Here is a 15,552-nt window from a genome sequence, read left to right as displayed (position 1 = left end):
TCACTCCAACCAGGGTCATTTCCACCGCAAGTGCCAGCCAACCGCCCACGGCGAGTGACTGCCCACTCCCCCTGGATAACCCCCCATCCACCCAAATGATCAGCGCATTCATCTCCCATCTTCGTGAGTAGCCATGGATACATTAAACATAATCTCTTGGAATATTTTTGGCCTCAAGCGGAACATTCCTCTCCTAAACATGCTCTGCAAAAATTTCAACGGCATCATTGCATTGCAAGAAACGCTCCTCTGGCCTCATGACCTTGCCATCTGCGATTCAATTCATGAAGACTTCAGAACCTTCTCGACTTCATCGATGCAAGTTACAGATCAAATCATAGCCGGTCGTCCGAAAGGGGGACTTTCTTTCCTGTGGCACAAATCGTTAGACAATATGATAAAGGTGATGACCTACAGGAGTGACAGATTGCTTGGGCTTCAAGTGACAGTAGGGAACTCTAAAATCCTAATAATTAATGTTTATATGCCATGGGAAAATAACAATAATTTTGATCATTACTGCATGATCCTAGGGGAGTTACACAGTATTATTCAAGATTCTCCTGCTGATCATATTTATATAATAGGGGACCTTAATTCTCACCCCACAAAACAATTTTATAATGAACTTACTCGCTTCTGTCAAAATCATGCTCTCCAAATTAGCGATGTAATGCTCCTCCCTCCCTCCTCCTACTCATATGTACATAATAGAGCGGACGCAATTACAACCTCCTGGCTGGACCACTGCATCACATCTCCCCACAACTTCATGATTCTATATTATGACCTGCAATATTCGCTACGATCTTGCAACGGGCTACGATCACATCCCATTACAGGTGTCATTCAGTACCCCATCCCTCCCTACCGTGAACCCACAAACTGACCGCCCTCCAGCGGTTAGCTGGGAGTTTAAAAACCAACAGAAAACCAGATATTTTAGGGCGACAACGGAAACCAGGTTGCGGTCAATAATTCAACCGGCTGTCGCCTTGCTGTGTACCAACACAAAATTTTAGAAATGACCACCACAAGAGGGATCTGAATGAATTCTATTTCGAACATAATCTCCGCTATGCTTGCTTCGGGCAGGACTGCCTTTAGATTTCGTCAAGGTAATTCTCGTAATATACCTGGTTGGAATGACTTGGTTAAGGATCTGTATACATACTCACGAGAAATGTTTTTACTGTGGAGGCAAAATGGCAGCCCGAGGGAAGGACACACTGCATTACTAATGAGGCAGGCGAGAGCGCAATTCAAACTTGCTCTTAAGCACTGCAGGTTAAAAGAAAAACAACTAAGAGCCGATGCAATGTCTAGAAACGTAGAATCTGGTGATTACCCTCGTCTTTGGAAAGATATCCAGTCCTTAAATCCCAAAACTAAAAAGCTATCACAGAGAGTAGGGGAAGCAGTCGGAGACGAGGCTATCGCAAGGATGTGGGGTGATCACTTCAACAATATCCTGAATTGCATAAATGATCAGGATTCCCGAAGCGAGGCAGATAACCTCCTTAATGACAACATTCAATTTCATTTTGCAGACCGTATTACGCCAGGTAACATCAGCGATGCCATAAACAGCATACCTAATAATAAATCGGCCCGGCTGTGATGGTCTTCCCGCAGAGGCTTTCAAATTCTGCCATCCAATAATTTACATTTGCTAGCTGCCTTATTCAATGCGTGCATAATTCACCAGTTTCTTCCAGACTCCCTACTCTTAGTTCACTTGATACCATTAATCAAAAACAAGCTAAAGGATGCAGCTGACCCTGGCAACTACCGGCCAATTGCAATCACAACGATCGCATCGAAGATACTTGAGTCGGTTCTTCTTGTAAGACTTCTCCCCTTTCTACACACCACTGACAATCAGTTCGGGTTTAAAGCAAACCACTCAACCGACACCTGCATCTACATACTGAAGAAATCGCCTGAACTACTACCTATCATCAGCATCTCCGGTTTTCCTGTGTTTTCGTAGATGTGAGAAAAGCATTTGACAGAGTAAACTACCTGAAGCTATTCCTGAAGCTGCATAAAAGGGGCACACCCCTATATCTAATTGGCATTTTACATTGCTGGTTCTCCACACAGCAATTCTGTGTCAAATGGGGCAACGTATTATCGTACACCTTCGGCTCCCTAAACGGGCTTCGGCAAGGGGGCATTCTCTCTCCATACCTGTTTAATACATACACAGATGCCTTGAATGTCAAACTGAACTCACTCCCAATCGGATGCACTGTCAATGAAACAACTATAAACAACCTCTGTTACGCCGACGATGGTGGTTCTGATTTCCCCATCAGTGCATGGCCTCCAACGACTCTCGACACTTGCCACCAATATGCAGAGGAATTTGATATAATCTACAATGAAACCAAGACCCAGTGCATGTCGCTGCTCCTGAGATCGCTTAAGCATATTGCACAACCACAAATTTTCCTCGGAAACCATCGGCTGGAATTTGTGCGCGAATTTCCGTATTTGGGTCACATTATTACCGACGACCTAAAAGATATGGCAGACATTGAACAGAGGCGTCGTAAACTATGTGCAACTGGCAACATGATTGCAAGGAGGTTTGCCTTCTGTCACCGAGACGTGAAACTGCTGCTCTTCCGCTCGTACTGTTACAGTATCTATGGGTGTTCCCTCTGGACGAACTATCCCAGCCAAGAGGACCATGAGTACTGTATCACTGTTGTGCACAATGGACATTCTGAGACGCCTCACAAACACTCCACGCTACCACTCCGCCACACAGATGTTCTTAGAAAACCACCTGGACAATTTAAAAATAATTGTAAGGCGAACAATGTCCAGCCTGGTAACCCGAGCTAGAAACAGCGGCAACTCGCTCATACAAAGCATCCTAAGGAGTGAAGCAAGAAGAAGATCTAAATTGTGGGAAAGATTGGGAAAAATTATGGTCTTTGTCCCCCTAAATGGAAACTTAATCTCTGTATTAGCAAGATGTCATCTGCAGATTTTGTCATTATTATATTTATTGCTGATATTTTATTTTTTCATTATTTCTGTGATTACTATCAAGTTAAAGTTTCTTTATACAGGCAGTCCCCGGGTTACGACGGGGGTTCCGTTCTTGAGACGCGTCGTAAGCCGAAAATCGTCGTAAGCCGGAACGACGCTTGGAAATATGTCTTAAACTAATAAAAAGTTTATACAAACCTTACTTTGGTAATCCTTTTGGTTACAACTACATGTCGTTTCCTGTAGTTTTATTGTCAAAACCTGGAGTTATTTTCATAAAAGAATGCTGGTTCTTGAAGGTAAAAAAAAAACTATTGTAATCCTCTGGTACACTACATTCTTGAAGTTTTATGTACAACCTGGAGTGATTTGTTTGCAAAAATCTTGAGGGCTACAAGAACAGCTGATTACTATTTACGTATCATATAGACTAATTAAAGTAAATGTATCTTTAAACTAGGCTTATATAGTTAGTACAACAAAACATTTCCTGCCATGAGTCAGAGGCCGTTTAATGAAACGAACACTTCTCTGTCCTATCTGTTCAGAAAATAAACGTTACGTCAATCCCCGAGACCATTGTTGCCAAAGCGTCTCTCTCTCTCTCTCTCTCTCTCTCTCTCTCTCTCTCTCTCTCTCTCTCTCTCTCTCTCTGATCAAATTACATTGGAAACTTGACATACGATTGCCCTAATATACGAATGTTTTGAGATATAACAGAAAATTTGCGAAAATACAAGCTTTGATATACAACGAAATATTTGAGATACGATTTTGCGATGAGTGTTAGTTGTATAGGCGACCGATAAATGGCGTTCAGTCTGTTTGTTTGTTGGTGCTGCATGTTAACACGTCGTTGTTTAGTTCGTTGTATTTGCGCCTATTTTTCGTGTTATTTTGTCTATTTTATTATTAACCATGGGTCTCAAAGCTAAAGACAAAAGCAGGTGATAAGAAAAAACCCAAGAAAATGATTTCGATGGAAGCAAAAACATGAAATTATAGCAAAGCATGAACGTGGCGTTTCGTATCGTCGATTTGGCAAACGAGTATGGTCGAAATCCTTCTACAATATCCACGATCATCAAGCAGAAGGAAGCTATAAAAACCCCGGAGACCATTGTTGCCAAAGCGTCTCTCTCTCTCTCCTCTCTTCTCTCTCCTTCCTCTCCACGCTCTCCTTCTCTCTCGTCTCTCTGCTCTCTCTCTCTCTCTCTCTCTCTCTTCTCTCTCTCTCTCTCTCTCTCTCTCTGATCAAATTACGTACTGGATAATGCCTCTCTTTGGATACTTCGATTTTGCCAAATATTGAGGGCTACAAGAACAGTTGATTACTATTTACGTATCATATAGACTAATTAAAGTAAACGTATCTTTAAATAGGCTTATATTATTAGTATCAACAAAACATTTCCTGGCATGAGTCTCAGAGGCCGTTTAACGAAACGAACACTTCTCTGTCCTTAACTCGGAGCGTCGGAAGACCCTCCTCTCTCTCTCTCTCTCCTCTCTCTCTCTCCTCTCTCTCTCTCTCTGATCAAATTACTGGATAATGTCTCTCTTTGGATACTTGGAATTTGCGTTGTAATCTAACCAGAAACTTCGTTTTGTTGGATTTTACTGGAAACAAGCAATGATTTTTTCATTATTTGCGCTTTTGGACTGTTATATGTAAACTAGTATGTATTCATTCGCTCGGAAACTAGTTCCGCATATGAGGCGTCACTAAAAAACATAGAAAAATACAACATAAAAGTGTCGAAAATCATCATAATCTCAAATTTTTTGTTGTAATCTAACCAGAAACTTATTTTATTAATATACTGTGCTAAACTATAAAGGATTTTTATCATAGTATGCGTTTTTTTAAAAGCGTCGTTTAACTCGGGAGCGTCGGAAGACGCCTCTCTCTCTCTCTCTCTCTCTCTCTCTCTCGTCTCTCTCTCTCTCTCTCTCTCTCTCTCTCTCTCCTCTTTCTCTCTCCTCTCTCTCTCTCTCTGATCAAATTACTGGATAATGTCTCTCTTTGGATACTTGGTAATTTGCGTTGTAATCTAACCAGAAACTTCGTTTTGTTATTATTACTGGAAACAAGCAATGATTTTTTCATTATTTGCGCTTTTGGACTGTTATATGTAAACTAGTATGTATTCATATTCGCTCGGAACTAGTTCCGCATATGAGGCGTCACTAAAAAACATAGAAAAATACAACATAAAAGTGTCGAAAATCATCATAATCTCAAAATTTTTGTTGTAATCTAACCAGAAACTTATTTTTATTAATATACTGTGCTAAACTATAAAGGATTTTTATCAATAGTATGCGTTTTTTTAAAAGCGTCGTTAACTCGGAGCGTCGGAAGCGTCAGCGTCGTAACCTCGGAACAAGCGTCGTAACCCAGGACGGATTTTTCCATTGAATATTTAAGAAAAAGCGTCGTAACCTCGGAACGTCGTAAGCCGGAACCGTCGTAAACCCGGGGACCGCCTGTATATGTATGTATATATATATATATATATATATATATATATATATATATATATATATATATATATATATAGTATGTATGTATGTATGTATGTATGTATGTATGTATGTATATATATTATACTATATATATATATATATATATATATATATATATATATATATATATATATATATATATATATATATATATATATATATATATACATTCAATTTAAGTATTTAGCCCTCTGGACCAGACTACTGTAACCACCTAAGGTCTCTAGTGAAATTTAAGCTATATAATTTATGCACTAACTGTTATAACTCTCAATGCATTTTTTTTTCTCACCAATATTATTACTATTACCAGTATTATGTTTACTATCTTTTATGCTACCTCAGCTATATTGTGGATAAGTGCCGATTACTAATTTTTCCTATCATGTTGACTCATATATCTAGATTGTGTATGTTACTGTGTATTTTGTATGTTCATTGTATATGGTCTTGAACCGAAATAAAGGATATTATTATTATTATAAGGGTTAAGTAAAGCCTACGGTACACCAAATGAAGTGCACAGATGGTACTAACCCCCTACAGGGTCGGTCATGGGAATAACTTTCTGTATAAGAGGCAAATGAATTCACTTATGAATATGGAAAGGCAACTAGGCGATTCATTTAGGATATGGTATCTGAAACCAATATGTGTGTAAAGGGCATTTAAGAACTAAAATGTAAGAGGAGTTCTACGTTATTACAGAAAACATGAACTTTTTCTATTTCCCAAACTTTTGAATACATAATAGCTTTCTAAGGTTTGATGACCTGTGCAATCATAATGCCACTTTTTCCCAACATTTACTCAATTACAGCAATGCTTTATAATCTTCACAAAGAGATTGAAAACAAGAGAAAATCTTACCTCTTGAGTACAAAATCGCTTCTTATCTGACAGTTTTGAAAAAGCTTTTAACAACGTTTTGTCATCTACACCTGCATGTTTGATATCATACAATCTTTTCACAGGGGACTGACTCTTTAGTATGCTTGACTTCCTGTGATGTGACATAAGACTTCGCTGTAATGACAAATGCTTTGGTAAATCTGGAAAAGAGAGAGAGAAATTAAATATTTGGAATCATTTCTGTCATAATATACAAGATTATCTGCTACAATTCTAATATCTCAAAGACATCCTATTTAATTTTTAGTATTTGACTGAACTTAAAAACCTAGTATATTGCTAGAAGTTTTCAACTAGAGAACCTTCATTCCTCACTCTAAATTTACTTCTGGGACAAGTTGCTATAATTTTAAATGCAATAGCAGGAATTTTAGTCATCAAGATAAAAATCATAATATTTCTGTAACCTTGAGAAGATCTGACCAGACTGCTTAGTGACAAGAAAGAAACAAAGATCAAGAGCAACAAGAAAAGAAAAACTGTTTACAGGTATTCTCCTACTTATGATGGGGTTAGGTTCCAAAAAACCCATTGTTTGTCTCAGTTCAATGCATATTGACTTTCGATAATTCATTACAAAGAGAAACTGAATGACACTAACAAGAGTTAGCCTAGCGTACACTGATACATCGTATGCATATACAGTAGCCTAGCCTACAGTATACTCCATACCACATATACGGTATAGTAATTATTAATATTGGTTAATCTTGGAGGTTCAGTGCATTCTGACGTATGATAATTCAATGCAGAAAGAAACTGAACACGAAACGAGAATCAGATAGTACAAAAAGAAATTGAACAAGAAACCGTACATATATTTATAAAATACAAACGAAATAAATATGCATCTTTTACATGGAGTTTTTATAGTTAAAGATTACTTTGCTGTATCCAATAATATTGTATATATCCTCATATTATAAAATAATAACATAACGGTCAATGATTTGGTTTGGAAATCATCTGATGGCAAATACAAGTGTATTTTGTCATATTTAACTTAATTCTCAGCTCCTAGATAGCATAAATGAATATCTTATATGGAACAAAATCATTTTTCGTTATGTGACATGTTTTTAAGTCGAAATATGACTTTAATACGTCTCACTGTGAACTAAACGATTTTTTGCGTTAATAGACTGCATAAAAATCCAGCGATTCCGTTTGTTATTTTCACTTGTTTTGATTGTAATACAAGCTTTAAGTTATCTTTAATCGGTGTAAAAACAACATTAAAATATGCGCTTTCATGCCCTTTACTGTTGATTCAAATAATTTTCTCTCAGTTTTATCTACGTTTGTGTTTGAATTCATATCAAAGTTTGGGAGTTTTAACCATGTTGCCGATGTATAATATAATAGTCATTAGCAGTAAGAATTCATTATTTTCTCAGATTCAGCTACAACTTGCAGTTTAAATTCAACAGTATACAGTGGTCCCCCCGTATTCGCAGGCCATGCATACCAGACCCTCCAGTGAATAGTTAGAACCCACGAATAGTTGGAACTCCTATAAAAATGCTTAAAACCTCCTACTTTGGTAGTTGAAACTCAAGAAAAACCCTAAAAATTCTTATATATATATTTTTTTAAGTTTTATTGCAAAAAGTGTATTTAATGATGAAATTGATAAAAATCACCAGGAATTTGTGGATATTTCTCATAGAAAAATACTGCAAATACGTGAATTTTCCGCGAATAATGTGGGGAAACGTTCCAGAGAAATCTGTGAATGTGTGAGTCCGCGGATCCGGAGAACATGAATACGGGGGGATCCACTGTATTTCCTTGACATTTTTTTATTTATAGCAGGTAAAGTTATTACATAAAATTATATCAGCACTATTCTACATAAAATCATTTATAACATAACTACAGTAATTGTTTACTATCATACGATGGTTGAAATACAAGCAAAATGCATGTTGTTGTTATCGGATTCGGTTGTACTTAGCAAAAAAGTTTTTTCTCGTTCAGTTGTTGATGGTATAACGTAAAAACATTACTTTCATCATTCTCTTGAACTTTTTTTAACTTATTTAACTAGAAGATGGCATAAAGATATAGAGGTAATGAAGTTAGGCAATTATAATTTGCCCTCTCTCATTGTCTGATTGTATGCTGCACCCCTTGTGCGTGAAATTTAAAAATATTTATTTTCAAAATATTGTCGTACCAGTATTAATTGTTAACCCCATCATAAAATTGGATTATCGTAAGATGAACTATTGTAACTTGAACACTACCTGTATTGGCAAAAGAATCATAAAAAGGAATAAGTTATGCAAAGGCTAATGAAAAAGAAGAGGAAAAGTGAGAATGGAGTGTTCAAGAAAGGAAAACTACAATAAGCTCACATATTGTATTACATTTATCACTGAAAAACGATCTTGAAGAAGGAACTTTCGTAGTCTTTGTCACCGTAGAAGTGATGCTTGGACTGAAGCGGAAATTGGAATCAATAGAAGCCAGATGCAGATTGTTGGAATTTCTCTGAATTTCTGAGACATCAATACATCTTCTTGATATGGCTGGCCGTTTTGTTGGTCCATCTTTGATTTGACTCCTGGGAAATGATCCCAAATATTGAAGATCGTTCTGTAATCAATAAAAAAACAAAATTAAATTTATTATAAAATAACTTACATATTTACCTACTGTTCAAGTTAGCTCACATCTTTGCACTGTTACTCGTAGGTGTTATAGTTATTTAAAATAAACGAAAGAAAAATGCTTGGCTGACTCAGCCTGACTATCTATATTTACCTGTTTCCCACCACGAGAGCTGGAATATTTATGTTCTTGTCATAATTCTTCATGACCCCCCCACCAAGATGTGGGGAAGCTGGGTGGGTTTCCAATTTTACAATTGGTAAGTATCCAAATAAACAATTTTATAATAATTGTCATTATTTGGGATGAATCTTACCTAATGCTAAAGTTAGTTGACAACCACAATGAATGAGGATGGAGGGTGGTACAACCAGAGAAACATATGCTCAGCAAAGCAAACTAAAAGCTCTTTAAAAACTTGCCTACTGTGTGATCCTTCCTGATAAGTACTACTGTTGCCATATGGTGGTTCCACTGCAGGGCATAAGGCCCTCATAGCAAGACTAATCAGAGGAACCTTACAGGGAAACAGAACTATCTCATAAAGTTCTAGTGACTCCTGTGCCAGAATTGAATGGCTACAACTGGCAGTCCAAACTAAAGACAACATGTGTCCAAACGTACATTTCTATACATCAATATGCTCCAAAAACTCAAGACCGAGATTTCCTAACAACCTCACGAATGGAAAAGTAGATTACTCTCTACATATTTGGTTAAGATATAACTGGTGTTCCAGCTATTGTCAAGTTCAAGGTTTGTGAGTATATATAGGCATTACAATCACTGTGCCACTGAGCTGGGAATATCTATCAATCAGTATTCCTAATGCCACCATTGGAAAAAGTCTGGCTGATATGAGGATCCAACTGGGAATAGTGCATTACTGAAGCTTATCAGGCATTTAATATTTCTGATGCTATATCAGACCCAGATCCATAGAAGTTAAATGAAATGATGATGGCTATTTAAGTAAGATATGTCCCTAAAAAAGGTCATCAACGTCAGGACAAATGACCAGCCATGGTTTAATGACACGTGCTATCGACACGAAAAGTGAAGATACAGTTTTCACTAGCTTTCGTTCATTGAATTTCCCCATTTGTTTTTACTGAAAAGACATAAATGAAAAGTGAAGATACAGTTTTCACTAGCTTTCGTTCATTGAATTTCCCCATTTGTTTTTACTGAAAAGACATTATCTCGTTAAATTTACTCTAGAATATGAAAATACACTGCAAATTATATCTTATAAGTTAAAACTGCAAAAAAAACCGTTCGGATACTTAAAAACATGATATATGTTGGAAGTAATTGGAATTTCTCAGATGGATTCGTTCATTGAGATCTGGTAGATAGAATGTGAATTTCTGATTGCAGTACGTACTATGGATCACGACGACAATATTTACTCATTTTCTTCATGAATGAGAATATTGCATCATCGTAAGTGATGAATGTAATTATTTTAGTTTCTACAAATTTATGTTTGTATTCCATAGCGTTTAAAGTTAGCTGATATCAAATGCAGTCAATGTTGTGACGGCTAAGGTAGGTTGAGCAAATCTAGTTGCATCTGTGACGTGAGGAGGAGCCCTAGAACTTCGAGTGGGAATGCGCAAGTCATTGGATACTGGCTTACGTAACGGATTTCACACTTTGATTTTGACGTTGACATGAATCGAATGCTAGTTGCTGTTTACAAAGCTACTGTCTTTAAAAATAAATCTCCATCAAGGTTAAAGTAGTATGTCAGCTCAAAGATTTTCTGGCTATGCTCCCATAGAAAGCAGTTTGTAGTTACCCTACACGACTGCATTACTTTGCCGTGAGGCTGAAAGATCTCCAAACCCATCATCCTTTTTTGAACGATATAAAGCTTTGTCTGTGCAATATTCAGAAGTACAGACTACATCAAGAGAGCAAGAATGACCGCAGCCTGTGTTTGAAATTTACCACATCTTTTTACAATCTTTGAATGTTATGACAACTGTCGAATGAAATCAAGATTAGGGTATGAATTTCTTAAGAGAATTAACTTGAATACTATGGTCCTTCAAATTTTATCTAGCATAGTGCAGCACGATCTTGATCTTGGCAGCCATATCACCCTGTTTCCCAGGTATCTGTGCACCGACTCACTACTCTTTATTCTGCCTTTCCCCATCACAAGTCTGTCAACAATACTATAATTCTCTCTCTCTATCTCTCTCTCTTTCTCCCCGCCACTTTTAAAACACATTTGAAAAAATATTATCATTCAATCTCTCAAAGTAAATATAAAGAATTAAGTACCTATATAGAGAGGACTTTCTTTCTCTCTCTCTCTCTCTCTTTAGAACCACATTTGAAAAAATATTATCACTCAATCTCTCAAAGTAAATATATAATGAATTAAGTATCACTATCGATAGGCCTATGCTTCTGCACTCTCTCTCTCTCGCATAATATTTCATTCTTTACTGTATTGTTCCTCACTATTTCCACAAGTAAGGTTTCACAGTAGGTTTTCAAAAAGGATGATATATTTTCTACTCTGAACTGACACTACCAAACCAGCATTAACGAATAATATAGATCCTGTTACTACATTCAAGTACAGTATAAATGATTATAGGACTTCTACAGAATCTTTATGGTGTAAAGTTAATAGAAATCTAGAAAGCAACAAAAACTATAATTTTGAAGCTCCGTCCCCTTTCTGGAGTTGCCAGGTGTGGCATTATTGAGTAATATGTGTCTGGAGATTTAAGAAAACTGTATCTTCATTTTTCTTGTTGATTGTACATGAAGAGGACCTTACCACGACAAAAAAACAAATTCAGCAAATGGAGACAAAATTGCTCACATAAAAATTAAACTATTTTTGTTTACCCCTCAAAGAAATTTTCACATCTATAACAAGTGTGGTGGCACAAAACTTACAGCTATATGAATGTTAAGAGAGTCATAGGAACAATTTTTCTTTTGTAAATTGATAGTTAAATGCTTCAACCCTTATCCCTGTTCAATCAATCACTAAAGGACTTAATTAGTTCTGGAATACCTGTAAAGTCAGTAAGTGTTACGTTGTTTACATAGTTCACAGACAAAAATTAATCATGACTTACAGGAAACAAAAAAAAATTGCAGACAAAAATTAATCATGACTTAGAGGAAACAAAAAAAATTGCATATTGCAATTTCATCTCATTAAATATTTTTGTATTGCTATCATTATTACATACTATAGATCTGGCACTACTTACTGGTGCAACATCTCCGATTAAACTATCTTCGTGAGACATGGATGGAGTGATGAAAGATGACATCCAAGACCATATGTTGCAGAGCCTCTTTGCTGTACCTTTCAAAATCTTGTGCCCTCCTAGTGAGTCTGTTAATTGAAAAGTAAAAATATTTCAGCATTAATATATTTTTATAATAAAATAAAGACTTATGTACACTTACCTAGTAATTACTTGGCTAAAGTTTCTACTCGATGGCAGCATAAATTTTGAAATTCGCAGTAGCAATAGCCTTTTATGTAAGTGACAGACCCCGCCCACTTTCAGGGTAAAAGAGGAACAACACAGCCAAGAGTCCAATTTGTTTTATGCTCCAAAGTCCATAATAGTGAAGGAGGGTGGACTCCATTTGTAATTTCTGGGTAAACATATATATATATATATATATATATATATAAATCAATTTTATCATAAAAATATCATTTTTACATAAGTAACTTACCCACTAATTACTTAGCTAAATCCATATTAAAGATGGAGGGATTCATGGACATATATTACCCCCAAAACATTAAAAAACTTTTAATGAGATGAGAGCAGACTAAAAATAGGCTACCATTGATACAATGCTCGTTGTTCTTTATTTAAAGAGAGAGCTGCTGCAGGTAAATACTGCCTCTGGTTGGCACTCATCTTAACCATGTAGTGGCGTGGTGGTAAAGTCAGGATGGCCTCTACTGAAGTGGGTACTTTGCATTGAAAGAGTAGTCCAATCACTGACGAAGTATGGATTAAGCTTTGCAATACTGAATATAGGATTGGCAAACAAAGCAATGCTATAAACATATATGCTCCTGCCAGGGTGCAGTACCACATAAAACATAACCACCAGACACTGTCACCAGAACTCCATAAAAAATCAACCACAACCACACACTAAAAACTGGTGGCCACTCTAGGTACTTAGTAAACTCCAGGCTCCCCTAGGGCTCAACACCTTATATCAAAATGTAGAGAAATAGGGGCGGAATACAAGTTTCCTACACTTAATCTTAGACCACTATGCCAGCCAAGGACAACGGTCCTAAAGTACTGCAATTATCGTAGACTGTTTCAGCATCTCGTAAATAGTGCATGACAAACACTGACTTGCACCTCTTAGGTTGTCTGTAAAATCAGATCTCTTAAAAACCAAACACCACAGGTTGCTAACTGCACCTCTGATTTTCTCTGTTCTTTGTAGATAATATCTAAGAGCCCTCACAGGGCACAAGATTATTTCCTCTTCCTCTGGGCCTAAGATGTCCAAAAGACTTTTGATGGTATAGGTGCAAGGCCAGGGTTGTGATGGATTCTCATTCTTTGCAAGAAAACCCATGATGAGAGAACAAATTTCATCCCCACTGGAAAAACCCACTCTCTTGTCGATAGCATGGAGTTCACCGACTCTCTTAGCTGTACCCAGAGCCACAAGAAAAATTGCCTTTTTCGTCAGATTTCTCAGCGATGTAAACCTCATAGGCTCAAAACGGATTCGAAAGCCACTTAAGGGCCACATCCAAATTCCTCAGACACAATACTTCCTTAACTTTACACGTGTCAAAAAATCTAATAACCTCTTATAGCTGAAGAAGTCATTCCTCTTGTGGATCTCTAGTAAAAAAAAAAAAATGCTACTTGATGGACAGTGGTATGAGACGATGAGATTCTCTATCTCTTACACCATAGTCTGAACACTGCCCACTTTGCTTGGTAGACTCTGCTAGTAGATCGTCTTCTACATTTAGCAATCGCTTCTGCTGCAGCTCTTGAAAATCCATTCGCTTGAATAAGTCTGCAGAGTCGAAATCCCGTCAGGATTCAAAAGCCATTAAGGGCCACATCCAAATTCCCCAGACACGACACTTACTTAACCTTACACATCAAAAAATCTAATAACCTCTTATAGTTGAAGAAGACAGTCCTCTGGTGGATCTCTAGTACAGACTGCTACTTAAGGGACAGTGGCATGAGAAGATGAGACTCTGTATCTCTTATACCATAGTCTTAACACTGCCCACTTTATTTGGTAGACTCTGCTAGTAGATTATCTTCTGCATTTAGCAATTGCTTTTGCCATAGCTCTTGAAAAGCCTTCTCTTGAATAAGTCTGCAGACAGTTGAAATCCTGTCAGGACCAGAGTGGACATGCACTGATGAAATCTCCTGAAGTGGAGCTGTCTGAGCAACTTGGAATTAATGGAAGAAACCTTGGAAAGTCCACAGTGAGAACAAGAAGTTCCAAGAACCATTCCTTCCCCGTGAGAATGTAAACTTCCGGAAACCACTCCTTCCACAGCCAAAAGGGGGCTATTAGTCATCCTGATGTTTTGGTATGACTGGAACTTCCTCAATATCTTCCCTATCATCCTGGCCAGAGGGAATGCGTAAACTTCCAGGTCGGACCAGTTTTGCAAAATGGCATCTGTTGCCCAGGCAAGAGGATCTGGACTTGGTTAGCAAAATAAGAGGTAGATGGTGATTTTCGGATGTCACAAACAAATCTAGTGTCAGTTCCCCCACAGCTTCGAGAGGGGGTTGCAGCCCCAACAGTCCAGAGCCCATTCTGTCAGGAGTACTTGTCTTTGACATGCTCAGCCCGACTGCCAGCATATTTTATCTCCCTTGAATAAAACATGTCATTAGCAGAGTCTAATGTTGATCTGCCAAAAGAGGCAGATCCTTGGCTATATTGCAGAAGAGGGAGAATGAGTGAGACACCCCCCCCTTGCAGTATGATGTATGCCAGCACTGTGGTGTTGTACACCTTGATGGCCACCGTCTTGTCGTCTTGTCGCAGACTTCCAAAAAAAAGTTGCAATCCCAGATATATTGCTTTTAACTCTCTCAATGACGAAGTCTCTCCTGTTGAGACCATACTCCCATGACTTCCTTGTATACCAGGAAAGCTGCCCAAGCTATGTACGACACATCAGAAAAGAATTCTAGGTTGCAGTTCATAGGAAATTATGACTTTCCTTCCATCAACCTTTCTGCAAAACTCCACCAGCACAAGTCCTCCTTGATTTCTTGAGTAATCTGAAAAAACACACATCAGAAAAAATTGCTCCATGGAAGCCAGAGCACCTAGCAGACTCAACCACTGAGTAACTGAGCACAATGGGATGGACAGGAACAGACTTACTTTTTTCAAGTGCTCCTCTACTCTTCTGGGTGACGGAAAAACCCAAAAAATCTGAATATCTATCACCATCCCTTGTCA

The 15,552-nt window shown here is 37.5% G+C and overlaps 1 protein-coding gene across 2 annotated transcripts in view; it reads right to left on the bottom strand.

The window, feature by feature from the left end:
- LOC135221934 (sentrin-specific protease 1-like) overlaps positions 1-15,552 on the bottom strand; it is a 124,590-nt gene that overhangs the window by 81,734 nt on the left and 27,304 nt on the right. For both annotated transcript variants that reach the window (XM_064259961.1, XM_064259960.1), the window contains exons 3-5: positions 12,312-12,439; positions 8,820-9,048; positions 6,406-6,587 (exon numbers count right to left, since the gene is read on the bottom strand). In XM_064259961.1, coding sequence (XP_064116031.1) covers positions 6,406-6,587; positions 8,820-9,048; positions 12,312-12,439 — 539 coding nt within the window. The remainder of the gene's footprint in view (positions 1-6,405; positions 6,588-8,819; positions 9,049-12,311; positions 12,440-15,552) is intronic.

The sequence above is a fragment of the Macrobrachium nipponense genome, chromosome 3 (assembly GCF_015104395.2).
Source record: "Macrobrachium nipponense isolate FS-2020 chromosome 3, ASM1510439v2, whole genome shotgun sequence".
Lineage (NCBI taxonomy): Eukaryota > Metazoa > Arthropoda > Malacostraca > Decapoda > Palaemonidae > Macrobrachium > Macrobrachium nipponense.
The sequence above is the reverse complement of the archived record's forward strand: the minus strand, read 5'-3'. Positions and strand labels throughout refer to the sequence as shown.